The sequence below is a fragment of the Gadus morhua genome, chromosome 2, assembly GCF_902167405.1.
Source record: "Gadus morhua chromosome 2, gadMor3.0, whole genome shotgun sequence".
Lineage (NCBI taxonomy): Eukaryota > Metazoa > Chordata > Actinopteri > Gadiformes > Gadidae > Gadus > Gadus morhua.
The window spans coordinates 27,624,628-27,652,441 of NC_044049.1; the positions used below are offsets into that span (position 1 = coordinate 27,624,628).

The 27,814-nt window shown below is 46.7% G+C and overlaps 2 protein-coding genes and 1 long non-coding RNA gene across 4 annotated transcripts; 1 reads left to right on the forward strand and 2 right to left on the reverse strand.

Annotated features, from left to right (window-relative positions):
* Positions 1–1,930: 1,930 nt before the first annotated feature.
* Positions 1,931–11,837, reverse strand: LOC115530170 (conserved oligomeric Golgi complex subunit 1). 2 transcript variants are annotated; one of them, XM_030339239.1, is made up of 17 exons: positions 11,819–11,837; positions 11,578–11,655; positions 11,355–11,415; positions 10,453–10,538; positions 10,011–10,105; positions 8,292–8,448; positions 7,618–7,828; positions 7,136–7,487; positions 6,190–6,632; positions 5,727–5,873; positions 5,466–5,627; positions 5,104–5,228; positions 4,285–4,393; positions 3,961–4,070; positions 3,585–3,663; positions 3,405–3,428; positions 1,931–2,305 (listed from the first exon to the last, which is right to left on the reverse strand). In XM_030339239.1, exons 5-16 carry the CDS (start codon positions 10,075–10,077, stop codon positions 3,417–3,419), a joined length of 1,974 nt encoding a protein of 657 aa, XP_030195099.1. In that variant the 5' UTR covers positions 10,078–10,105; positions 10,453–10,538; positions 11,355–11,415; positions 11,578–11,655; positions 11,819–11,837; the 3' UTR covers positions 1,931–2,305; positions 3,405–3,416. The 2 variants fall into 2 exon arrangements, with proteins under 2 accessions (XP_030195099.1, XP_030195098.1); XM_030339238.1 differs by lacking the exons at positions 3,405–3,428; positions 11,819–11,837 and having other exon boundaries at positions 11,578–11,661.
* Positions 11,838–12,694: 857 nt separating this feature from the next.
* Positions 12,695–15,328, reverse strand: LOC115530254 (COP9 signalosome complex subunit 1-like). Its single transcript, XM_030339244.1, has 3 exons — positions 15,206–15,328; positions 13,606–13,698; positions 12,695–12,829 (listed from the first exon to the last, which is right to left on the reverse strand). The coding sequence occupies exons 1-3, from the start codon at positions 15,236–15,238 to the stop codon at positions 12,710–12,712; spliced, it is 246 nt and encodes an 81-aa protein (XP_030195104.1). The 5' UTR covers positions 15,239–15,328; the 3' UTR covers positions 12,695–12,709.
* Positions 15,329–26,377: 11,049 nt separating this feature from the next.
* LOC115530302 (uncharacterized) lies at positions 26,378–26,835 on the forward strand. The gene is made up of 3 exons (XR_003973746.1): positions 26,378–26,437; positions 26,581–26,693; positions 26,778–26,835. It is a non-coding gene; the product is annotated as an uncharacterized LOC115530302 (long non-coding RNA).
* Positions 26,836–27,814: the final 979 nt, after the last annotated feature.

Here is a 27,814-nt window from a genome sequence, read left to right on the forward strand (position 1 = left end):
AAATACGTTATTCAAAGTGTATTTTAATATGCAAAGGGAACATGCAATCCTCAATTAAATTTGCAAAAGTTATAACAATGAAAATAGAATAACACTTCTTTGAGTTCCTTTATTCAAATTCAAAAGCTATAGCGTCCCCGTGATTGCAATCCACTTCGCCACGCTCCGTGGGGAGCGATATTCAAATGACATTTCAATCCGCAAAACGAACGCTCTGGCACTGCGAAACATAGGGTCGGGACGGGAGACCCACCGTGGAGATACCCTTGGAGCATAGCTCTGCCTTGGAGGCAATAGAAAGTGACGTATTTCCCGCCCAGACGCTGATTGTCTGATACGTTTGCCACTTTGCATATTGACTTTTAGGAAAACGTTTTGGATTACGTTTTGCCAAATCTTTTGCAAAGCGTTCGTTTTGCGGATTGAAATGTCATTTGAATATCGTAACACACGCAGCGTGGCGAAGTGGATTGCAATCACGGGGACGCTATACCTTTTGAATTTGAATAAAGGAACTCAAAGAATTTGACAAAATGTTATTCTATTTTTATTGTTATAACTTTTGCAAATTTAATTGAGGATTGCATTGTCCCTTTGCATATTAAAACACACTTTGAATAACGTATTTACAAATTACATTATGAAATTGCATAATGCATTGCCAATTGCATAATGTAATTACTTATTGAATGCAAATTGCAAATTGCATTTCCATTTGAATTTTGCTACATATATGCTTCCATCGTGATTAGCTCTTTCCTTCCCAGTGTCAGCGACCATCGTCCACAAGGGTTCCTAAAGAGGCAACATATGATATTGTAAATAGTAGAAGCACCTTGCATCTGAATGCTTCTGTGTGTGTGTGTGTGTGTGTGTGTGTGTGTGTGTGTGTGTGTGTGTGTGTGTGTGTGTGTGTGTGTGTGTGTGTATAGATATTAATGTATTATTATTTATATATATGTATCAATGAGTTTCATTACTATTATTATTACTATACAAAGTAGGCTACATGGGCCACAAACAATATTGCGTACTGCCTCCTCCTGGTGGAATAAGGATCAGATTAGGGCCCTGCAGAACGTTTCTTTGTTTTAAATCTGCTTATATCACTGATATTCCAGTATGTGAAAATCCTACCTTTACCGCTGGTTTGAATGACAGTGCTCTAAAGATGGAAACAGAGCGGCACTTGCAAATCAGAGACTTTGTTAGAAAGCTTATGCCACATTTTGAAAATATATCTATAAATGCCACCCTTAGGCACGTGGCAGGGGGCAGACTCATATTGGTAATGATTGTATGCTTCCAACAAGCGTGTGCAAGTAAACAGGATTACATAATAAAAGACGGGCTGCCAAGAGCTTTCAAATGAAATACATAAGTTATATACGTACGTAACTTCAAACCTTTGATGTTGTTGGATGCTTCCTTCAATATATAAGCATGTTCTTTCCTTTTCCATTCCTATTCAACGTTTCTGTGATGCTTCTGAAGGATTTGCTGATATAACGTTCCCTGCAGCTGGCTGCGTTATAAACCCTCTTTTAATGGATATTATCATACAAACATGAATCCTGAGTGATTGCTGGGCATGATCGTCATCTTGACACAATTCACCCCAGGGTTTGTAGGAAATTAAAAATGATACTGTCTGTAGTATATTCTGAATCTTTGTTTGGTTTCACGGAAGATTTTGAACATTTGGCCATAGTCGTCTGAAGTAAACAAAAACTAGGCAGTGGGAGGTATCTTTAACAAAAATAATTTTGCTATTGCTATTAATTCTACATCGGAAATTGATCAATTGACATGTTAACAGCGGTTACAATTCTGTCGCTTTATTAAGTGACACAGCTAGCCCAACATTATGGCGAGAGAAAATAAACAAATGTACAAGTATTCCACACAAAGTACAACCAAAGACGCCTGGTAACATAATAAAATATTTAATGATTTAATTTAGTAGGATAATCTTTGCTGATATTAGATTTTACAGAAACATAATGTTTAATAGAAGAAGACAGAATGTACCTAAACCACTTCATCATCCCGCACCAACTGTTACAAAAGAGAAGGTCGACTGGTTAGGGTTGAAAACAGAATACACCAAATAGATGACATATTTGAAATTGTTCCTTCAAAGTCCGTAACGATGTCCACGGGGACAGGCCTATTTGGCCATGCCTGAGAGCCAGCTGAGCTTGAATAAGGAAGGGGCGGCGGGCTCCTCCTCGTGGTGGGCCAGCTGTCTGAAGAGGTTGCCCGGGCGGAAGCTGTGATCTATGGCTGAGTTGGTGGGCGTCGCCTGGAGATGGACAGGGAGAAATAAACATCATGGATCCTTGAAGAGTTCTCTTAACTAAGCATTGCCCTTTCAATAGTGTTCATGATTCAGACACCCAATCAGCCAAACATCTAAGAGTAAATACTAACATTTATATGATTGGTTCTTTAAACTACTATACTACGAATTTGTATTAAAACGTTGAAAAATAGTGGAATGACGGATAAATCAGACTCAAAATGGCCGTTGGTTTCTTGAACGTCTCACCATAAACACCCCAACAAGTGTGAAGCAGTGAAGAAACAACAACATCATGAGGTAAGTAGCTAAACACAGCAAATTGTTGATTGGCACCAAAAATGTTAATTGTTAAATAAATATTTGACCCATTTTGCATATATGCTGTGGGGGGGAAAGATGCTACCCCACTTGGTAAGGAATCAACCTAAGCAATTATGACGACTGTGTAGGAAAAACTGAAAAATAAATCTTTGACTTAGAATAAAAAGGGACTTTCTACATGATTTCATGACCCTCTGTTCATTAATTCACAATCATTTTAGACTTTTTCTCATTCTTGTGCATCGAGTACAAACTTATAAAGAAGTTTGAGGGAACCAGGCATACCCCCGGCCACACGCGGTCATAGAGTGCATGCAACACAGGGCCCACTCCATCCGTTTCATGACTCTGGTTCGACTAGCTGGTCCACCCACCAGCTTGCTCACACAAGTTGCTAGGAAATGGTTGCTAATCACTCACAGCCTTTTCTTATTAGCCTCATTTTTCAAGAGAGAAGTTCCAACAATCATGCAATTATTGTTGCAAGTCAATGGGTGGTAAAACATGTACTGCTTCATATTCAACGGGGGGTCAAAAGAATTTGGTCATTTTTGCACGGGGTTGATGGTGCGTATGGATATATGCAAAAGTAGGTGAAATATTAAACCGTTAACTTATGCACCCATTCAAAATGTAAGGAGGATGAAGAAAACTAACTAGTCACACTGCATGTTAAAATACATCCCACAGGGTAGGGAGAACAGCACAGCACACCAAGAACGAGAAACACAGACAAACACAACGTCACTGCAACGACACAGTGCACAGATGAACTTGCCTTGGTCTCCGGCTATTCAAAATACTGGAAAGGCAGAGTGCAACAGACAGTGTTTACCCAGGGTGAGGCAACGAGACGTGAAAACAAAAAAAGAATGAAGGCAGCAATGTCGACATGTCAATTGAGAACACTTTGAATCCCACCACACAAACGCACACTTGAACCTTTTCTGCAACTCACCCGTGACACTGGATCGACGGCCTGTCGGCCCGACTTGGTGAGCCTCGTGTTGGACATGCTCAGAGGCAGCAGACCAAACCTGAAGAGGACCACAGAGACGCTTAGACCCACACTCACACCCACTGACTGTGCTTCTGGGTAGCTTAGGTTGAAGTTATTATGCATACATTTCCATTCGTTTTTTTTAAATTAATTAAGCTGTGATGCTGATTTCCTTACAAGGATTGCACACACACACACACACACACACACACACACACACACACACACACACACACACACACACACACACACACACACACACACCTTTGTGCTTACTCATTCTACCATGGCTTTTGTAATAAGGACCCTTTGCAGACAATGCTTCCAGTATTACCTGATCTGGCTGCTTGCCAGAGGCAGGATGTTGTACTGCTCCTGGGAGCTCGCAGCGCTGTTTCGCTGCACAAATTGTTTCTCTGTGTCTGTTAAGAACCCCAAAAGCACCTGCGAATAAAAAATACAATTTCCGATTCAATTTGTGAAGAATATTAAAACAGATTTCTGCAAGGCCAAAGCCAGTAATGCACGGACAAAAGTGCACATCCACAATGCTTCACAATCAAAGGCCGAATTGATCTCATACAACAAGACACTAGCAAGGATCTCGATTGCCCTTTCACAGGTTCCATCCGTTCTGTGGGCCATGTTGGCTCCGTACCGAGGTCCTCTGGGACAGGCGGTTGAGGTGGGCGCTGAGTGGTGCCGTGAACACGTCAAGATCAAAGGGATCTATGAAGCCCTCCAACCAATCGCAGACCTGTTGGATCCTGGAAGACGAGAGGGAACAGAGACGTCCGTTTGGGGGGTGAGACCGTCAGCAGAGGAGATGTTTACAGACACGCTGCTGTAAGACACTCGAGAGCTTTGAATGCAACAGACAACCAAAGTGTTGCAATTCTATTTCTGCGGTATTAATATAAAACACCTGAAGCACACAACAACGTTGACACATTGATCGCTTCTTGGCAAAACAAATCTATTTTATTTTTTGTGGTACTGCCGGACGTAGGTGCTTGAATACCACTTCTGACCCGTTATGTACAACACCTTTTCTTTAACGATTTACTTAAGGACTTCAAGCTCTGCAATTTGTTGTCCTAGTGCCTTTAGTTTTCAACGGTGGTTCTGCAGTAATGGGCCGGAGTGTCCTTAGACCGATATATGATCACTCATCCTCTCATGAACTCGTGCGTTCATTTACAAACCGGTGGAATGCAGCTTTGTACACGCAGCATTAAGGAACCTTTCCTGTACTTTGGTTTCTCATTTGACCAACGTGCATGAGATGCACGCAAGCACAAAACATCAAGTTGGAGGAGAATATGCAAATGTGTTTGCATGAGGCTCTGATGATCTATCGCCATGGTAACATTTAAAAAAAAGTCTTGGTAAGAAGACATCTTTTTTTTTGCCCAATATGTACACAACAGAGGAATGAGAGCGAAGCCAGTCTCCAACAGATGAGCCGGGAGCTGACCTGGGGTCCTGAGACGAGCCCCCGCCCTGGCCCCCCTCCGGCCGGGGGTTCAGCGTGGTGCAGAGGTACCGCAGGTCAAACAGCAGCTGCAGCGCTCTGGTCTGGGTCATGGGGAAGCCGTGGTCCTGGGAGGCAGACGCACACAAGCAGGACACGGTTATGGCCCAGTGTCGCTCTGGTTTCTTCCCCCACCACCCGATGCGTGCACGTTCACCCCCTGCCCTGCCCATCACCACGGCCAGGCCCTTCACCTGGCGTTGGTTCCCGGAGCACACAACACACCATGTTCTCTACTCTCACACATTTTAGCCCACTCATGTGTGGGTGCACACGACGTGTGCGGTTGTGTTTCCCGCCCTCACCTTGTCCTGGGTCTGCTGCGTGATGCTGTGGTAGTGATGGAGGACCTGGTCCAGGCAGGACTTCAGCAGCTCATGCAAGGTGGGTCTCGGCAAGGCGTGGCCGCCGACTCTGTTCACCTCCAGGCACAGCTGGAACAGCAGCGCCTGGACGAACCAGGAGGGCTGGAGGAGACCCGGCCACAAAGGGAGTCACACACAATGGTCAACTAAACACGTGTTTGCTTGGAAAGAGTTCCATAACGTTGGCGGCGAGTGACTCACCTGCACAGGAAGTCTTATTTTGGACGTGACGCTGCTGCCCGACTCCGCCTCCTCCTGGATCTCTAGCTCCTCCCAGCTCGTGGCCGTTTTCAGGATGGCACCGGGAGTGTCGGCATTGAGCGCCGTTGCAAAATGATCCACCAGTGCCTGTACAGAACATCATCGCCCCCGGTTAGACGGTACCTGGAACGCCGATAATCCACGGCCCGTCCTTATAGGGATCAAAGGTGACCTATTATACCACCTCTAGGTGGACACGCCCGATCGAGATGTCAGAAGAGGGAGATTTCAGAACGGCTTGTAACGGCCAATCCCACTCACACCTGGTGGTAGAATACGTCACCTTTAACGACTTAAGGCCCCAACAAACGGAATAAAGACCACAGGGACCACACAGAGGTTTCTCTGGTCTGTGCTCCTGAACCCTAAACGTAATGATCCGACCCGTGTGAGGGGGCTCTACCTGGGACAGGGCGCTGCTCCAGATGCGGTAGGCGTCCATGCTGCAGGCCCCGAGGTCCCGCCTCAGGCCGACCCACCTGGCCTGGGCGGGCCCCACCTGGGCCGGAGCCTTGGCCTTGCCCAGCTTCCTCCCCGCTCTGGGGGTCTCCCTGGCGGCCTCTGAGCTGCCCTCCCTCCCCAAGACGCAGCGCCTGAGGTTCGTGCACAGGTCCCCCATGGACTGGCACAGGCGCGCCACAAAGAGGACCGTGCCGAGGTCGGGGCGGGGCTCGCCGGAGGACAGCTCGGACCGGATGTGAGACAGGATCTGTTGGACGCAGGCCAAGCAGGAGTCCCGTAAGCTCTGCTCCACGTCGGCGGCGTCTTTGAAGCGATCGAAGGCTGATGCGGCGAGGCCCTTGGCCGGCCAGGTGCCTTGGAGAGCCGGGCTGGGGTAGGAGGACCCTGGCGATCGGGGAAGGGAGAGACATCAGTCATGAGGGGGGGACAGAGGTTCAGGAAGCCTTGCTGAGGCTGACATGTACTGCTCTTGAGAGGGTTAGTTCATCCTATAGACAATAATACATGCAAGCGTTGCGTACTCTCTAGTGTTGTATGATTTCAGAATATGTTTATATTCAACTGTACAAGTTTACAAATGCCTAACATTTACATTCAGCATACTTGAGCCACGCGTTAGGGCTGGGCGATTAATCGAAATTTGCTCGCGATTAGAGTCAAACGATCACAAAATTAACAGTCGAGTTTTTTTTTTTTTATTAATATTTCTTTTAAATGATTTATAGAAAGGGCAGAACAACTGGATACATATCTGTGTATTATTTTAGATTGGAACATTTTCCATTTTGTGTATTTTTGAAATCGTATTGATCAAAGTTATTTTTGGGAGAGACATTGAATAACGGTGATCCTGATTCTTCCCACAATGCAGCAGCCCGACCACGCACCTGGTTCCTGTACGGGGAGGTAGTGCTGCAGGTCGTCCAGCCGGGTCCGGAGCTTGGCGTCCAGAGCGGTGCAGAAGCTCTGCACGCAGGGCGTGAGCGCCAGCGTCTTCATGGCCAGCCCGCTGTGGTGCTGCGGGTCGCGCTGGGCCACGCTCACCCAGGCGCTGTCGCTCAGCAGGTCCCCCGGGGCCTCGGACCACAGGAAGGAGGCGACGTCCGACTCAAAGCGCCCGCCGTGGCCTTTAGGGGGCGCTGCGGCCTGGGGGGCGGGGCTCTCTAGATCCCGGAGGGCCGAGGTGAGGAGCTGGGTGGAGCTGTCGGAGATGGTGTCCATTTCGTCTTTAGTGATGGCCTTGAGAGAGAAAGGGCCGATGGAAAGCAGACGGGAGGATCTATAGCGACTTGCCAACACCCGACGACTGCTTCTGATTGACTGTGTGTAAAACGACAGCACCCTCCCCTGAGGAAAGGCTATAGCTCACCTGCAGGCGCTGGAGGAAGAGATGCTGCAGGAAGTCCTCCCAAACATCCAGGGGGCGCTCCAGCAGGCACTGACACACACTGCCCCAGTGCAGGCTGATGGAGTCAGTGGAGAGGAGGTCCCAGATAGCGTCCCTGATGGCCGCCAGGGCCTTCAGGCTGGTCACATACACCAGCAGGCTACTGATGCCGCTGCAGATGTCCTCCTTACACCTTGAGAAGACGAAGGGACGTTTGGGTCACACAGTGGGGAAACACCCAACAAGCAATCTGGATTAATTGGCAACATCCAAATCAATCTAAATCGTCACAAAGAATTGTAAAGAAATTCAATAAATAGATGATGAATCTAATCCGTTAACTACGTTTTTTATAAGTCGAGAAGAGTGTGCCCTTCTAGTTCCATCACACACAGCTCAGCAAAATCATGTCAAGAAGGATTGGCTGCCATTCGACAACATATATTTAAAAACCTCACAATGTTGTAAAATAAAAGAGACACACCCGAGCTTGGCTCGCATTTCTAACCCGATCCCCAACCCGGAGCACGTTGAACCCGTTCTTCAGTCCGCTCCTAAACATCTCCTAATGCTCTCACTGTGGACCCCACTGCCCCTGCCCCATAGGGAGGGCCTAAAGCCCTTCTGAAGAGTCGTGGAGAGTGGTAACGACGTACGTGGTGATCCACTGCTGCAGCGTGTCGCGGAGCTGCTCCCTCTGGATGGGGCGCGCCAGCGTCCGCAGCACCGGCTGGAACTCAGAGACCGACGACGGGAGGTACTTGAACACGCTTCCTGTGCTTATCTCCTCCTGCAATATCCTTTTATCTTTACCTGTAAGATCAAAAGTGGTTTACATGTTAAACACGCCTTACTCAAATGGTACCACACTGACACGCCATTCTTTCCTCTTTTAATCGGACTCTCACCTGTCTGGTATTTCCACAACGAGACTCGTAGTGGGGGTTATCTCAGCCATGGTTGAGAATGAATTGGGGGAAAGGAACTTTGGCTTTGACTCCCTGAAGTCATGAACCACGACATGGAGGAGAAAGGGATTGTTGACCGCGGTCGTCTCCCGCCGGAGCCTCGCTGCCGATGGACCACCGCCTCGGCTTCAGGAGGCGGTGATTAGCGCTGACCGCTGCCGAGGCGGCGGGAAGCAGGGCTCAAGCGGGATAACAATCCCCTTCTCCTCCATGTCGTGGTTCATGTACTTCAGGGAGTCAAAGCCAAAGTTCCTTTCCCCCAATTCATTCTCAACCATGGCTGAGATAACCCCCACTACGAGTCTCGTTGTAGAAATACCAGAGACGAGAGTCCGACGTGTTTTGCGCCATCACACCAACAGCAGAACGGTTATCCAAATAACAACACATCTAAATAATATCATATAATACATAGATATCTATATCAAATAATACATATTATCACGGCCAAAAGCTGTGTGCACCTCCAGACGATATAATGAATCACAAAGGACTTCGTCGGGTTCTCCGACGTCTCTGGTTCTTCCACTTCCACATCAATCTGAAGAAGACGCGGTCGTTTGAGATTCATAATAGCCTATCGTCTGGAGGCTCACACAGCTTTTGGTCGTGATAATATATATTATATGATATAGATATCTATGTATATTAATATGGGTTTCTAAGAGCCATTGCGATACATCCACTGTAAACAGAGCGCATGGTACCGTGGCTACAAGCTGCTCAGGGCCAGGTGATAATATATATTATATATTATATGATATAGATATCTATGCATAATATGGGTTTCTAAGAGCCATTGCGATACATCCACCGTAAACAGAGCGCATGGTACCGTGGCTACAAGCTGCTCAGGGCCACACCCCCACCCCCCTCCTTGACCTGCCTTGACACGCCCACCGTAACCAGAGCGCATGGTACTGTGGCTACAAGCTGCTCAGGGCCACACCCCCACCCCCCTCCTTGACCTGCCTTGACACGCCCACCGTATACAGAGCGCATGGTACTGTCAGTGGCTACAAGCTGCTCAGGGCCACACCCCCACCCCCCTCCTTGACCTGCCTTGACACGCCCACCGAAACAGCGCGTTTTGGGAAAGCTCAATGTGCGACTGGTTCGGAGTGGCTGTAACTCTGCACCACGGCTGAATTTCGGGGACGTCTTTGAATACTGTGTTTGTGGCCCACTAATACCTATATTAAAGCATCCATAAAATAGCATGGCATGGGATCTTTAATACGTTTTAGTGCACCCTTGGTTAAAATACATTTAGACGCCCTAATCTGGAAAACATTCAAGTTAAGTTGAAACAAAACCAGATTTTCCTGAACCACTGCAGAGCGATGTGACTGGGTCAACCTGGGTCAACACGCTCAGCGTCTGCCCTGGTGAGGAGGGGGGTCTGACCTGCTGGAGATGACGTTGCGTTGGAGCTCCTGTTGGTCGAACGTCGCCAGGGCGCACATGCCTCCATACACCGCCACGTTGCTGGGGGACAAGAGCTGGGGCGGGGGAACACAGGGGAGCAGTCAGTCGCTCTGTCGACTGGTTCCATCTACCCAGTCTGAACCGTACAACAGCTTCTGGAAGACGTGGATTGGTCCTGTTTTTCCTTGCGTAGCATACTGCATTAGCACCCCGTTGCACTCACTGCTGTAGTGCTCGTGCTGATGTAACCGGTGTTAACCAGGTACCGATAGGACCAAACTAGCTGCACGGAGGAGCTAGTGACCCCACCGTGCACCCTTGGTTCAGTCATGGAGAGCATGCCCAGCCCCGACCCCGAACATCCCGCGTCCTGATGGTCTGGGAGGGGAACAGGAACGGGGGCAGCTATAAATAACCTCACCTCTGGGAAGTCGCAGTGGTCGAAGGACGTCTGGAGGAAGCACTTGGCCGCGGCCTTGTACTTGTGGGACGCCAGCTCTGCCAGACCTGGAGCATGAAGGCAACACCTTACATTTAGATCGACGTTTAGGGCTTTAGCAGACGCTTCTACCCAAAGCGACTTACAATAAGTACATTTGTCAGAAGGAGTTCAACAATATATCGCGGTACAGTAAGGATGTTCATAGAACCAAGTGCAAATACTAACACCGTGGTCAGCTACACTCTGAACTATCCCTTCAATCCTTGCTATGTATTCATATAAGCAGTATTATTATAATTATCATTATTATTATGTCGGAGCAGAAAGCATTGTTTAAAGTACTGGGACTTAAACCCAACAGGGGTTTAGGAGAACACCATTCCTGCACCAGGTAGGTTTTACCAAGCTGGAGAAAAGTGTACCCTACATGCTTTGACGTGATGGTAGCGTTTACAGTGAAAATAGAATCCTGAGGAGCTTTACAGCAAACAGAACGGTATCCATACGACCAGGGCCGTTGCACCAAATCCTGGGCCCCTATACAAGAGGTACTGATGCCCCCCCCCCCCCCCGAATTCCCCCTACCTGAATTGTTGACGGGGGGGGTGGGTAGAGAACAATTGTTGAGGGGGGGGGGGGGGGGGGGGGGGGGTAGGAGACGTGGCCGTGTGCGACTCCTACCACTATGGGCTGGTGGATAATTCAAATCAAATATTGAATTTTTTTTTTTCCATGGGCCCCCCCTCTGCCTTGGGCCCCCCCAGGACTGCCTCACTTTCCCCCGCAGTCCGTCGGCCCTGCATACGACTGGTCCGCATCACTCACAGGTGCATTTTGGTAGCTATAGCGATGAAAGTCTGGGCGATGAAAGGTTTCCTTACCTGCAGCACATTTTAACTTGGCAAGAACCGCCTGGTTTTGACTATCTCGTTCTCCTCTTTGCTTTACGACAAAACACACACACACACACACACACAAATACACAATTAAAAGCACAATAGCGTGAACAGTCATGAAGTGACCAAACTGGTCAAACAGAAAAACTAAACAGGAAGGTTGTCTCTGAGAGCAGTCGTGCGTATTGTGAAGCGGCCTGGTACGAACCTCTGCGATCTCGGGCGTGGACTCGGCCTTGCTGACGTAGCTCAGCACGTGGGACCAGTTCTGGAGGTAAACGCTGACCTGGGGAGGAGAGAACAACCTCAGGGCCCGGTCACAGACACGGGAACCAGCAGCGTGACGCAGACGTGTGGCTGAACGTGGCCTAGAAAGTCCAACCTCTGGGATTCTTTAAATTCCCTGGTGTAACATGGAACACTGGGTGTAGATTGACCACGGGCCTGACCTTGATGACGTTAAGACACATGTTGATGACGTGCTTGGCGCTGGTGCAGTAGTCTCTGGCTCTGGAGTAGCACTTGAGTGCGTTGCTTAGGTCGCGGGTGGATTCGGCCCAGGCCGTGTCCAACGGCGGAGGCACCACGGCCCCTTCTCCCGCCGCCTCGTCCTCCCCGGGGGCTTCTCTGAGGGGGGGCAACCAGCACAGCACCAGGGTTAGAGAGAGGGAGGGAGGGAGGGAGGGAGGGAGGGAGGGAGGGAGGGAGGGATGGATGGATGGATGGATTGATGGATGCGTTTTGCAGCCAAAGGTCAGCCACTTCAAATTAATGTTGAAAAGTTTTGCATTTGAAAAAAACGAATGGTGACATATGACCCCATCAGGGGTGAGTGGGAGTAACCGTTACAGGCCGCTTTGAACATCTTCTGACATCACGAGTGGGCGCGTCCACCTAGATATATGACGGACACGCCCACTTGTGATGTCAGAAGAGGACGGTTTTCAAAACGGCTTGTACCGGCTAATCACACTCACACCGGGTGGTGCAATACGTCCCCCTCAACATGACGTCTGACATTCTGCCAGTCGGCTGGCCCGAGCCCACCTCGTGGCCTCGGCCAGCTTGCGGTGGACCTCCTCGTACGAGTCCACGTTGAAGGTCCTCTGGACGAAGGAGAGCGCCATCTTGAGGGCCTCGACGCGGAGCTGCGGGCAGTGCTCCGCGATGAACTGCAGCCGCTCGATGCGCATGAAGCCGCTGTAGCTGGAGGCGTACTGCTCCAGGTCCTACACGGGACGGACAGCAGAGAGGTGAACAACATTAGCATGAAGCCGCTGTAGCTGGAGGCGTACTGCTCCAGGTCCTACACGGGACGGACAGCAGAGAGGTGAACAACATTAGCATGAAGCCGCTGTAGCTGGAGGCGTACTGCTCCAGGTCCTACACGGGACGGACAGCAGAGAGGTGAACAACATTAGCATGAAGCCGCTGTAGCTGGAGGCGTACTGCTCCAGGTCCTACACGGGACGACCGGAACAGCATCGAGGTGAGCCAAGGATGGCAAGAGGGCACGCACACAACTAGAAGAACATTAGCGTGAATGGAGAAGGGCCGTACTTTCTGTGTGTGTGTTTTGAGCTTAGTGGATTCATGTTCAAGTATTTTACATTAGGGGTTCTTACCCTAACAACAAGACGAGCATGAGGCAATCTAAACCACAACAACCCTCCACTCATCCATACTGATTAAATCAAGTGTATTCGTTTGGCAAAACTGGATACGGATCGTATGATTTACTAATTCAAATTGCGGTGCGGAACAAACCGCAATGGTCCGCTTTAAATGGACCTTTGGTGCAGTCCGGTTCGCTTTGGGTGTAAATGTGATCCATCCCAACCCAAGGAAGCGAGGACTGCAGCGCACGTGTACCGTCCCTTTCAGCTCCATAACTGTCATTATTTGATCGTTGTAGGGGTTGAATGAAAAATTATTATTATTAATTATCTAACAAGGAACACTTTGCTCCTCCCTGCTGTCACAGACGATGACTTCATTTTGGAAGTAGCAACTGGCACAACACAGGCCACCGTAGTCAGTGGAAGGGGAGGTGTGAGGGGGGGGGGGGGGGGGGGGGGTTCAGTCGGTGGCAAAATGCAACCTCATTGCTAGATGCTCCTCAGTTCTACACCCTGGACCTTTCATTTGAATCATAAACCACAATTATTTAAGACGCAACAAGCATGCTTATTAAAGAGGTACTGTATACGGTTTACATATAAACGTATAGACGTACCAGTGTTGGGTTCTCCACTACGAAGTTGATGTCTGGAGCATTCTGCTGGTCCTCTTGGGGGTCTGCGTCTATCTGCATGGGCTCCACTGGGCCCTGGAGGTTCACCCCCAACAGAGGTTATGGGGAAGCAGATGCGTGCCTGTCCTGTTGCTGCCCTCTGGCTTAACGCATACACTATACATATTCTTACCTTATATTCAAAGCCATCCTGGTCGGACATGTTACCATACTAATCACATCCCACCCAGATAGTTATCTGCTACGGAGACATTCATTATGTACTATATCAGGGGTCAGCAACCCTTGGCCACCACTGGCACGGGGCAGCATAATCATTGGCACACTTAAAAAATAAAAATAAATAACAATTAAATTATTTTATTTTATTAGTATTAAAAAAATTCACAGCACTATGCGGCAGCATAATCATTCCTACCGATTTTTTTGTTTTGGCCATTTCCTCCCAGTGCAAATATGCTTAAATTAGTTACAGAAAGCAGCGTCCTGAAATGGGATCAATTAATAGTTTTTAAACCTATGTTGAGGGTAAATATTGTTGCAAGTGGCCTGTATGCATCGCCTTCACATGGTATTGCAAAGCTGTATATGTCTTAAAGATATTGATGTGGATGGTTCCAAAATTCTCATGTATTCTCGTTTTTTACATTTCTCACAGTGCAAATATGTTTTTGAATGAGTTTCTGAAAATGGAGTATTAAGATGGGACATATGTAATTATAATTTGTAAGCCCATGTTGCAAAAATAACGACCAAAAAAACATTAAAATGTTAATGCATGATTTATGGACTATATGGAATAGTGCAATTCCAGGTCTTCTGGAAATGATTTTGGTCGCTGTGTCATAATTCAGCTTAATTTTTTATCTATTGTTGCTTAAGGCACACTCATTAACGAGAAAATGTAAAACTGGCACTGCATGTTGAAAAGGTTGCTGACCCCTGTACTATATGTTAGCTTCTAAAAAACGTTTAGAAGACCACTTGTATTGTAATAGATATAACATAATATATCACATACATATTGTCATGTCGTTTAAGCTCTGCCTAGTGTTGTTATACGCCAATTAGCATTCCTATTTCCTATCTTGAGTTTTGAGATTCTTGTTAATGATGTGGTATAGACAATCTAATCAAATGGGGGGAGGTATCGATTAACAAAGCAAGTTACAGCTATCAACATTAGAAAGCTCCATTAGCTAGCGTGTCAAGTGTGTACACACAAAGTAAGCTAGCCAACGTTAGCTTCAGAGGAACCTAAATGTGTTGTTCTTGCTTTCATGTGGTCAGACTAAGACGCAAAGACGATTTTAAACACGTGTAATCCTGAGGATATTGCTTTTTGTCACGTTTATTAATACACACATCTGCAAGCTGGACTGCAAATGCTAGATAACTTAGGACGCCTGTGGTAGCCTAACGTTAGCGTTCTAGGCAATTCAACGACAGCTAAACTGCTATGTATGAGTCAGGCTACGAGGCACGGGTTATTTGGTGTGAATGCACAGTGCACCATTACCTATTGATTTAAAATCTGTGTCTCACGATAGACATGAAAATAATAATACATTTTGACAACTACCTGAAAGTTGAAGACCTGCACAGGCAACGGCATCTCCGGGATTTGCGACTTTTGTCCACCAGGTGGCGTTGTGCTGCAGTATTATAATAAGGAGGCGGTCGTTGTGATTTATTGAAGCATATATGTAGCAAAATTCAAATGGCAATGCAATTTGCAATTACATTATGCAATTGACAATTCATTATGCAATTTGATAATGTAATTTGTAAATACGTTATTCAAAGTGTATTTTACTATGCAAAGGGTCAATGCAATCCTAAATTAAATTTGCAAAAGTTATAGCAATGAAAATAGTATAACATTTCGTCAAATTCTTTGAGTTCCTTTATTCAAATTTAAAAGCTATAGCGTCCCCGTGATTGCAATCCACTTCGCCACGCTCCGTGGGGAGCGATATTCAAATGACATTTCAATCCGCAAAACGCTTTGCAAAAGATTTGGCAAAACGTAATCCAAAACGTTTTCCAAAACGTAATCCAAAAAGTTTTCCAAAAAGTCAATATGCAAAGTGGCAAACGTATCAGCCATCAGCGTCTGGGCGGGAACTACGTCACTTCCTATTGCCTCCAAGGGTATCTCCACGGGGCGTCTCCCGACCATAGAAATATTTAAGCAATAGATCACGCCAGGCTGTGGTATGTGCTCATTATACCACTGTTAAGGGGCGTTGTCCGACCCCGACGCGCAGCGGAGGGCCGGCGACCCCCTTCACAGTGGTATAATGAGCACATGCCACTGACTGAAGTGAGTGATACTTTCACAAAATGATCGGGCGTCATCAGGGGTGGACTGGGACAAAAATTCAGCCCTGGCATTTTCTGTCCAGACCAGCCTACTACATTATCAGCACTAGAGGTGGGACGAGACGAACGGGAAGAACCCTGTATGTACTTGATTAAAACAATTTAATCAAGTACATACATCCGAATCCAATAGTACAGCACTGCAAATAGCAGTTGTTGCTTTTTTTTGTTTTTGTTTTTCAAGTTTGTGTCTCTTGTGCTGCTGACAAGAAAGTTATGAAACCTGAACAGGAAGTTAACAGACATCCTGTGGTCGCTGCATTTCAAACCCCCATATCTACAAAATCCTTGATAAATATCACACTTGATCCAACGCTAAATTCTCTCTTGCAGTTTTTAGTCTGTGAATGTGAAAATCTTTTGGTGTAAGCCCAGCATTAGTTAAAACCAGACTCGGACAATAATAACAAAATATCCTGACAAATAATCGAAATAGAAACATATTACAGACAGTAGCAGCATTAGAGCTGAAACTCATTTGTTTCAACTGTGACTCAGTCATTGTGAAAACATAAATAGAGAATTGAATGTTTTTTATCTGTAGCTGCGAGAAAAAGTCTAAGACATGAATTACAGGTCTGAACAGATATGCATTCTCATATCAGACATTAGACTTTTTCACACAGCTATAGATAAAAACAAAAAATATCAATTCTCTATTTATGGTTATATTTATATATATTGCCCTACTTCCTCGTCCGCAGCCAGCCAGCTACACTCCTCACCAAATTCATGACCTGCAAGAAACAGCAAACAGAACTTGTACTCAGTATCTGTGTACTGAGTGACAAGTATATGTAGCCATGTAGACTTTTTGTGACGTAGTGACACTTAGTGAACAAATTTACCTGTCATGAAGGATGACTTAAGTCTCAAAAGAGCCCCAAGACCTACCTGCATAACTGTTCATTGAACTTAAAAGAAATGCAGATGTTTGAAATTAAAATCATCAATATGAAAATCTTCAACCAGGAAATAAACCTTTGTTTCAACCTAAGATGAAACATGTTGCATAGTAAACTCGCAAAGTCAAGACGAATCTCTCTCGAAGAAGAAGAAGAAGAAGAAGAAGAAGTTCTATTAGGTCAGGAAAACCTGTTTGACAGGAGATGATGGTAGCAGAGAATATAAAGAGACATTTATGAATTACCAATTGTCACTTTATCACACATATAGTATGTTTCTTCACATAAACCTTTAAACATACATATTGCATTCCTCTCACCACATGTAATAGTCATTACCTCAGTAAACAATCAATTAATTGAAAGATTACAATAAATTCAATGGCAAATATTGCAAATTAAACAAATTATTTCCTATAGGTTTACTTGTATTTTGTGCTAAAATTCAAAGCATCTCATCTGTATTTACAATACAGCATGATTCTGCATCTCCATTTACAGCTCATTAGTCCATGTCAATGTTTACTGATGCTATGGCAATAAGAGACTGCTGACGTTAGAAGCTGTTAGCTACCTTAACTAAATCATCTGAACAATAATAACCCATAATATCACAATTCGGCATATTTAAACAAAATCAACCACAACTACCAACAGTCACAGCCCTTCAACTCTGGGCTAATATGTTGTCACAAGTATGCAGTTAATTAGGTCACAACACATTCAATGTAAAAATGTCTCAAAATGTAGCCTAGCTAGCCCCAGGCTAACATTACTTAATAATAATAATAATAATAAATGAAATTTATGTAGCGCTTAATATGGTACTCTAAGACGCTTTACACATTGGCCTATCAAAACTATATGCCTCCACTCGCTCGTCTCCCGGCCCGGCAGCACAAGCTGGGGTGTTGACCCCGGCACCAAATAGGTCTGTAAAAGTTGAACATTTAGCAGCTTCCACCTCTAGAGAGTCGCAGTTTTTCAGTGCCACCCGGGCGTTTCTTACGCTTATCCATTTTCAGCTCCGTCCCGACTCCCACGACTCCGGCCCATGCCATGAGGTCCCGCCCACCCTGGTTTCTGTTGTGATTGACAGCACTGTCAGGGCTCTCTGAGCCAGTCAGCCAATGATTGATTGACAATGACAAACATAGACCAATAATATGTGTCGATGCTGGCCACACACTGCTAGCCCTCTGTTGCCCATTGGCTGGCCCAATTGGAGGGAATTTAGAGAGAGAGAAAAAAAAAAAACATAGCGGACCGGACCGGCCCACATTGGGTCAACGGCCCACCGGGACGATGCCCGGTATGCCAGATCATAGATATATATAGAACACTAGATACATATTACACATACATAGGTTCTATATATATCTATGTGCCAGATGGCCAGTCCACCCCTGGGCGTCATAGCAGTTATGTATAGCTCATTATACAACCAATCAGATCGCTGGATTTAGGCCCCCCGTTGTATACATTTTATTATACAACGGGGGACCTAAATCCAGCGATCTGATTGGTTCCCAACTGTTGTATAATGAGCATATACATAACTGCTATGACGCCCGATCATTTTGTGAAAGTTTGCATATCACTCCGCGCCTGGAAGTAGAAACGGTTACAAAGTAAAACATGTGTTGGATGATGGAGAGGGTGTAAATGTTGTTACTCCGGGAGTGAGCAAGGCGATGGAGAGACTAACGAAAGCTTAGGCACACGGCGAGTGAACTGCTCCATAGGATAAATTGCCGGCGAACCGCTCTATCGGAGCCTTCTCTCGGAGGGACGCTAAAGTGTGTTGCATAGCGACCGTCGATGCATAGCGGCAGCCAGGAGGGACTACTTTTTTGTATTCTTTAACAAAACGGCTACTTTGACTTTCTTTGTTTCTTTTTAAATGTAGTGTGTCTATGACTTTCGTTTCGCCATAACAGTAACCGTTGCATAAAAGCAATAGATCACTTCAGTCAGTGGCATGTGCTCATTATACCTTCAGTCAGTGGCATGTGCTCATTATACCTTCAGTCAGTGGTATGTGCTCATTATACCTTCAGTCAGTGGCATGTGCTCATTATACCTTCAGTCAGTGGCATGTGCTCATTATTCCACTGTGAAGGGGGTCGTGTGGTAAAATGAGCACATACCACAGCCTGGCGTGATCTATTGCTTAAATATATATATCTATGCTCCCGACCCTATGTTTCGCACCCAGTGCCCGTAGCACTTGGGAAATCTTTGGGTTTACCACACTGGCCTCAGTCTAACCAGTGAGGATAAGTCGTCTATCCTATCTCCCAGAACACGCACTCTATCGACTGCATCTGTGTCTTCAACACGATTGTTCTCCACATCATCGGCCAAACAAACTTCGGAGCGTATCAATAATCTCCTCCATTGGTGACCACGGACCAGGGGCCCCGTTTCCCGATATCGATGGATCTTCGATCGTAAGATCATTCTCTCGATGGATCTTTCGAACCATCAATCATTTCTTTTTGAAACGGGCTATGACGCAGGGGGAGACGCAGGAATGTCGGAGGAAAATGGGGTTAAAAAGGGTTAAAATATCTCCCCATCAAGGCCAACCGCAGAGTAGCCTACGAAAAGAATAGATTGCAATAATATGAATGCTAAAGATATTAAAACACAATTGATTAAGCCTAGGCCGACATATATATCAGTCCTAATGCGTGACGGTACAATCCGGCCCCAACATGAACCCGGCCGACTCAGATTCTTTCCAGAACGAACTACAGGCGCAAGGCAGCGTCGTGCAACGCCATGACCAACAACTGACCACCATGGCGGAGGGTCTGCAGACGCTGGTCGCCCGCCACCAGAGCAGCATGGCATCGGTCCGGGATCACTTGCGGAGGTTACCCGTCGCCGCTCCTCATCCCGGTTCCTCTTCGGCGTCTGAGGCTCGTGTGCCCCCTCCGGAGCGCTGCCCCGGGGCTCCTGGTTCTTGCCGCCCCTTCCTGGTGCAGTGCTCCCTCTCCTTTGAACTCCAACCCTCAGCCTTTCCCACTGAGCGGTCCCGGGTGGTTTACATTGTCTCTCTGCTCACCGGAAGAACCAGGGACTGGGGACCCGCCGAGCGGGAGAGGGACTCGCCTGTCTGCGCTTCGGTCAGTGCTTTCTCTACGGAGCTCCGTAAGGTTTTCGATCATGAGACTCCGGGTAGGGAGGCAGCTCGGGGGTTGCTGAACCTAACCCAAGGTGGGAGAACCGTCGCGGACTACGCTATCGAGTTCCGCACCATCGCGGCTGATAGTAGCTGGAACGGCCCCTCCCTCATAGACGCTTTCTACCATGGGCTCTCCGGCCGCATCAAGGACGAGCTGGCAGCCCGGGATCTCCCTACTGACCTGGACCACCTGGTAGCCCTCGCCGTTCGCATCGACGGACGTCTCAGTGAACGGTGGAGGGAGAGAGCCCAGGTTTCAGTCTCTCTGCCGACACACCTGGAGGCAGGCTCGTTCGGTTCTTCTCCGCACCTCCGACCGCTACCGACGGTCCGCCAACCGACGTCGCACTCCGGCCCCCCGTTATACCCCAGGACAACGTGTCTGGCTGTCCACTCGTGATCTCCCGCTCCGTGTGGAGTCCAGGAAGTTGGCGCCAAGGTTTGTGGGCCCGTTTCCCGTCTCCAGAATAATCAATCCTGTGGCCGTCCGTCTACGCCTACCACGATCCATGAAGATTCATCCCACATTTCATGTCTCCAAGCTGAAGCCTGTTTGTGAAAGCCCGCTTCAGCCCTCCTCCAGACCCCCTCCACCCCCCCGGCTCATCGATGGGGCCCCAGCCTACACCGTCCGTAGACTCATCAGGTCCCGACGCCGTGGAAGAGGCTTTCAGTATCTTGTGGACTGGAAGGGCTATGGTATCGAGGAGCGCTCCCGGGTGGCTGCCCGAAACATCTTAGACCCGTCCCTTATCAGGGACTTCCACCGGGCCCATCCTGACCAACCTGGTGGGACGTCAGGAGCCGTCCCTTGAGGGGGGGGTCCTGTCACGGTCTGTCCGCCACGCCCCTTTCACCCTCGCAGCTGGGCTGCGTCAGGTGGTTAGTGGAGCCTTTAAGTTGGCTGAACACTGTTCACCTGTTGCCAGATTGTCTTCGCTGTTAGGTTCATGCAAGTCTCTCCAGCTATTCGCCTGTCTCCTGTTCCCGGTTTCCCGACCCTGCCTGCCCCCGACTACTCTCCGCCCGTCCCCGTTGATTTGCTTGACGAAGTAAAGATCGGAATTTCATTGTGTTTGCTTGTCTCTGAGTCGTGCTTTTGGGTTCCAATCTGCCAGTCTCCTCAGTGACACATTTCCTGGACTGTCTCTCTCAAACTAAGAACATAATGGCCCACATTAGGCTCAGACGCACGTGATACACCATTACCAATCTGTTAAAATAAAACGCATCCAATACTAGGAATGTCCGCTGGTTACGCCACTGAGGCTATAGTAGGCTAACGAGGCTCTTAGCGTCCTACAAGTACCCTGGAGCACTCGTTAGCTACGAGCGTTTTCAAGACGTTCGTTACCAAAGATGCTTTCGGGAAACGGTGTGAAAACTGTACGATGCTCGTACGACCCACTCTGCGATCCACTTAGGCTAAAGATGCTTTCGGGAAACGGGGCTGACACATATCGTTAGTTATTTTTATTTTTTTAATAAATTTTATTGACAATTAGCAGCCAGGGGGTACAGAAATGGCAGACATAAAATACGGACACAAAAAATACAAAATGCAGCATTAAATAAAATAAAAATATTATAAAGAGCACACACACTAAGTGTTTTAATAGCTTTCCCATTTCTAGAACATAGAATATTCCCCATGTATTGCCTGGTTTCATTCTCAAACACAACAAAAGGGGTTTCTGAGTCGAGTATTTACATTTATGAACATGCCATTTAGCTAATAAAATAATAAGGTTTATAATAAAATATTGGTTTGCTTGACTAGAGGTGTAATTGAAGAAACCAAACAATACATGTTCAATACAACAAACAATACATGTTCAATACAAAAACAATACATGTTCAATACAAGACACATACGACGTGAACAAGGAAATTACGAGCAAGTGACGTAGTTCACGCCCAGACACTGATTGGCTGATACGTTTGCCACTTTGCAAATTGACTTTTTGTCAGAAATAGAATGACAAAATGTCATTCTATTTTTATTGTAATGACTTTTGCAAATTTAATTGAGGATTGTATTGTCCCTTTGCATATTAAAATACACTTTGAATAACGTATTTACAAATTACATTATAAAATTGCATAATGAATTGCCAATTGCATTGCCATTTGAATTTTGCTACATATATGCTTCCATAGTTGTCTTCTTTTAAGCAGTCAAGTGCACCACATCAGTTTGTTTATTTAAAAAAACATTTCTGACTGCAAACATGGAAGATAATGATTCAATAGCCAAACTCAGACATTTCTCAAAACTGGACTTTCAATCCAAAAAGGAGATAATAAATGATGGAAGACCAATGCCGGAGCTTAACGGGTTGCTTCAAACAACGGGACAGAAAGTAACGCGGTCTTTTCAAACAGAGTGGTACCGCCGAAACGACTGGCTGTGAGGCTGTGCTACGAGAAATCGCCTTTTCTACTACATAACAATTGGGTTCATATATTTGTAAATCTGACTCTGAAAAGGTCAGTGCCTCACCAGCCACGGGCCTCACTACACGTATCTGATACCTATGTATGTTGTGTCTTTATATTCAATGAAAAATAATATTTTTTGTGTTTGCATGCGTCCGTGAGTCTGTGTGTCAACTGAAGACATCTGATTAGAGTGCCTTCACTCTGATAAGAGTGTAAACTGTCACTTCCTGACACTGATGATATCAGATTTGCAGGCTGACGACTGCTCAGAATTAAAACATTCAACTTGTTTTTTCCAGCTGATATATCACAGCCGACTCCTGAGAGCAGACGTATCTGAAGCTGTCAGGGAGGAACCATGGCGACCATCTCTGAACCGGACCCTGGACTCTCTGAGGAACCTGGGGACACGTCTTTGGACCGGAGGGAGCGCAGGAAGAGAAGATTTGGTAGGTGCCCTTTAGAGAGGATTTAAAATAAATAATCCAGTAAAAATTTTCATCTGCATACGTTTAAAATGTACTTTTAGAAAAAGTTTTAAGTCAAATAGGCCGATCTGATGAACCAGTGACCATATAGACAGATTTATTCTCCTAAATAACGACATGTGTGTGTTTGAGACAAAAAGCTCATATTTACCTTACTTGACGTGAGATTACGCCCATGAGTTACGGACTATTGATAGGCATCTCAAGTAGTTGTGTGTTTCCTGTTATATGTCCGTTATGTACGTGGAACAGAGTGGAGAGTGACTTTAGGGAGCAGAGCACAAGTTTAGTTTTTTCATGACTTTTTATTAATGGTAGTGCAGCGTGACATTAGATTGACAATGGTTTATTTAATCAACAATTTTGTGTTTTAATAATGGCTGCTCATTTAACTGAAGCGATATCAGGTGAACTTATGAATTTAACATAATTCTATAACGTTTGTCATTAATATGACCATATCTCAAATTATCCCACAATACATGTCCTCATATTTTCTGCGTGGGCCGATGTGAAAGACCCTGGTGACACGCAGGCCACATGTTGTCCCCCCTCCATTACTGTGTGTGTACGTATGTGATTCTGTGTGTATTACTGTATACCTATGTGTGCGTATATGACAATAATGAGGGAATAATAACATGTATGCTAGAGACCAGTACTTGTTCTGCTTAAGTGTGCTCTAAACACGAGAGCCACAGTACCAGTCATCACTTACTGAGGTGTTCTCAGTAGAGGTCTTCAGGTGTTTCTTCAAGACGGGGAGGGATTCTGCAGACCGTAGGGAGTCTGGACTGTGAATGACAGCCACGCAGTATGAATATATCAGGGTGAAAATTACTCTGTGTGCGTGTGCTTGAGTGCGTTCGTGAGTCTGTGTGCAGTAGAAGAAAAACATTTCCTTACACTGATGGTATCGGAGTGCACGCTGATAATTGGTCAGAATGAAATCAAGTGACGTTGTTTTTCAGCTGGTAGAGCAAAGAAGAAGGCTAAGTCCAGACGCCGTGGAAGCCGTCAGAGAGTAACAATGGTCACTGAGGACACGTCTTTGGACCGGGAGGAGACCAGGAAGGGAAGATTTGGTAGGTGCCCCTTTATACAGAATTTAAAAGAAAAAATCCAGTCCAAAACAATGATCCAAAAAAGTATGATTTCCTCCAAATAAATTTAAGATTTATGTTTATAAAACTTTTTTAGCCGAAGTGACCGTTTGTGTGTGTGTGTGTGTGTGTGTGTGTGTGTGTGTGTGTGTGTGTGTGTGTGTGTGTGTGTGTGTGTGTGTGTGTGTGTGTGTGTGTGTGTGTCCTACCCCTGAACAGCTCTATGGTTTCACATCACTGTCATTGTGAGCATCGGACTGCTGAGTATTCTCCTCATCTCCCTGCGCTTCAGTGAGTCTAAATCATATCCTCCTAAACAGAATAACAATACAGTATAATCATATCATTGATTGTATTAATAGCAATGATAATGTTAGATATTGTTTTTGTTAGATTTAGTGATAATAATAGGGTTAGCACACATACACCGCACGCACACACATAAACACAGCATACACACACACACACAAACAATCCACACGCACGTGCATGAACACACACGCACATGCACACACGCTGCACACACGGGCGTGCTGATGCAGACGTTTCAAGACAAGGGCAGCGCAGGACACCGCATACACACACACACACACACCACACACACATGCACACACGCACGCGCACACATGCACGTGCATACACACACTGCACACACGCGGATGCAGATGTTTCAAGACAACGGCAAGATTGAGATAACAGCCCCGCCGTCGACACACTCTCCCACCTGAGCCTTATGTCCATCATAGACACTTTTTTGCAAAACGTTATTTTTCTTTAAACATTATCCACCACATTGAGCCTCCCGAAATGTCTTGTGATATTGAAATCCCCCCTGCCCCCTGCCGACTGTATCAGTTGTTTTATTTTTCTTATGTTTTATGTGTAGGCTATGTGTGACTGTAGGCTACTGCTGCCTCTCTTGGCCAGATCACTTGAAGAGATGTTTAATCTCAATGACGCATTCTTCTGTTAACAATAAAAAAACATCTCTCACGTCAGGTAGCCAATGTACAATCTGTAATCTTGCCCCCACAATCTTGCCAATCAGTGTTCAAGAGCGTGGCCACTGAGGGACGTAACGTAACGTAACAGCCAATCGGCGTTCTTCAGCGTGGCCACTGAGGGACGTAACGTAACAGCCAATCAGCGTTCATCAGCGTGGCCACTGAGTGACGTATCAGCCAATCAGCGTTCAACCGGCCAACCGTTCCCCGCAGTGCCGTCCTGGGTGAACCGCAGCATGGAGGAGAAAGGGATTGTTTCCGTTTGCACTCCCGGAGCTCTATATCTAATAGTGTATAATATTATATAATTCAATGTGTTATATTACGGCCAAAAGCTGTGTGAGCCTCCGGATGGCCGTAGCGCGTAGGGATTGGGCTTCGAGGGGTTTGTTTACTGGCGTTGCTATGGTTACCGGTCTTGCGCGTTCCAACGGTTTAGCGGTTGGTATCTAATAAATCGCTGTCTGATCAATACTTCATTCACTTCCTCTTCCGTGGTCATTACGATATTATGGACCGACTGCGTCCTGTCCTCCGCCGTCCCTCGCTCTTCCCCAACAGGTAGAGACATGCTACGGTGGTTATCTCGGCCGTGGTTGACAATGAATTGGCATGAAGCTCCGTTGGCGGGCAAAAGATGCTTGCTTCATAACGCAGAGAGGAAATTATTATGCTTGCTTCATTCCGTTATAGCTGAACTTGAATGTTATACGTTGTAACATTATAGGCAAAAGTTATTGCTATTTTAATTAGTATTAATATTATGGACTTTGTGTTTGGTTGGCTGTGGGTCCTGTGATGTTTAGAGACGATGTCGTTCTGTTTTAGAGCTCATATCTTCTGTATTCCTCTGTCCTGTCCTAGACTCACCGTCACCCTGGATAGAGGGGAGAGAGAACTTACTGGATGAACTCGGTGAGGGTTTTATCAAAGTTATTAAATCAATCGCATCATTAACATTCATTTAAAAAACACCCTCTGCTTCTGTGATTCATATTTTGGTCTACTAAGGTCAGGTTTCTATTGTCGTCTATTAAGGTCATGCTTCTATGTGGCCTGTTAAGGTCAGGTCTCAGGGTTGTGTGTCCGTAACGAAGACCGTAAGATAAGCAGTTCTCTGTTTGTTCAGGATGTTCTTTTACATTCAACAGATGAATTGACACTTCAGGGCTGGATGCTTCACGACAAGAATCTCTACCGTGTTTCTACTACTAAGAAGGGCTGGAGGGCCAGTAGAGAAGACTGTCAGAAGAGAAAGGCAGACCTGGTGGTCATCAACAGCAGAGAAGAACTGGTGTGTGTGTGTGTGTGTGTGTGTGTGTGTGTGTGTGTGTGTGTGTGTGTGTGTGTGTGTGTGTGTGTGTGTGTGTGTGTGTGTGTGTGTGTGTGTGTGTGTGTGTGTGTGTGGTCATAACAACAGATGCATTTACCTTTTAGAACCAGGTTTCCAGGGTTGTCAGCAGATTGGTGGGTTCTTCCTGGATTGGACTGAGTGATCGAGAGAAGGAGGGGACCCACAAGTGGGTGGATGGTACCCCCATGACCTCAAGGTAAGGCTGAAGACTCTGTTCAGCAGCATCTCTTCTCTGAGAGTGACAGACTGACCTCCACTGTCTCCTCCTCGTGGTTCTCAGTTGGAGACACGTTAGACCACGCGATGACGGCGGAGCAAGAGACTGTGTCGTAGCAGGGGAGGACGGCTGGTCTGAAGAGCCGTGTAACAGACTGCACCACTGGATCTGTGAGAAGAGCGTAGACCTGGATCATCTGGAGGCTGAGCGGAACAAAGAGGGTCCGTAGACTTTGTTTGTGTTCATGAGTGGAGAACGGTTCCTCCTTTCTGTTCTCTGTGCCGTAGATACAGTAAATACACTCTTTAAGAGTTGAAAGGTTGTTGGATGTGTTTAGGTCTACCAAGGTCAGGTTTCTATTGTGGTCTACTGAGGTCAGATCACAAGGGTCAACCCTTTCCGGGTTCACTTGCACTAGTTTCTATTGGAGCTGCTGAACGGTTTTGCGTTCTCCTCCACAAGCTCCGCCCCCGACTCGTTAATCTCTTCGTGGAGTGACTTCCCCTCCCTGGGTAATCTTTGTGGACACTGCTGTGACACTCAATCATGTATGAAAAGGGAGGCCAGAATACTGGGTGTGAATCCCCTGGTCGCCCTCTAGTGGACGGGTGTTAGGAGAGAGTGAAGGGAGTGTCTGACGCTGCATCTCTAGATCCGTGTTGTAGACGTTCACTCCTCTCCTCCTGGTTTCTTCAGGTTCAGTGATGCCCACTGAGGAGGAGGAGGCCCCCAGCATCACAGAGTTCCACTCCTCTACCCACGTGTTGCCCGTGGGCCAAACGGCCCGCTACACCTGCCACGCCGGCGGCACGCCGGAGCCCACAGTAGAGTGGCTCCACAACGGCAGGCCCCTGGAGAGGGACGGCACAGACGACCAATCAGAGGCCTGGGTGGAGAGGGGCTTCCTCTTCGTCAGAGGTGGGAGGTACGGCGTGAACACGGTCTGCTGCGTGGCGAGCAACAGCGCTGGCACGGCCAATCACAGCGCTGAGCTGCTCGTCTTTGGTAAGTCCTGGATCCAAGGAGAGACGTTTGTTGATGTATTCATCCTATTTTTAATTGATCACTTATGTCCCTGCTTGTTTACATTGTGTTATATA

Bases quoted from the DNA above. Each gene is read 5' to 3' on its own strand.
- LOC115530170 (XM_030339238.1), bottom strand. From the start codon at position 10,077: ATGGAGGCATGTGCGCCCTGGCGACGTTCGACCAACAGGAGCTCCAAC. The intron at 7,488-7,617 runs GTGAGCTATAGC...TTCTCTCTCAAG, and splicing joins TCTTCCTCCAGCGCCTGCAG to GCCATCACTAAAGACGAAAT. The intron at 5,628-5,726 runs GTGAGTCACTCG...GGTCTCCTCCAG, and splicing joins AAATAAGACTTCCTGTGCAG to CCCTCCTGGTTCGTCCAGGC.
- LOC115530254 (XM_030339244.1), bottom strand. From the start codon at position 15,238: ATGCCGTTGCCTGTGCAGGTCTTCAACTTTCAG. The intron at 13,699-15,205 runs GTAGTTGTCAAA...GTGAACCTCCAG, and splicing joins TGCAGGTCTTCAACTTTCAG to GGCCCAGTGGAGCCCATGCA. The intron at 12,830-13,605 runs GTACGTCTATAC...CGTCCCGTGTAG, and splicing joins TAGTGGAGAACCCAACACTG to GACCTGGAGCAGTACGCCTC.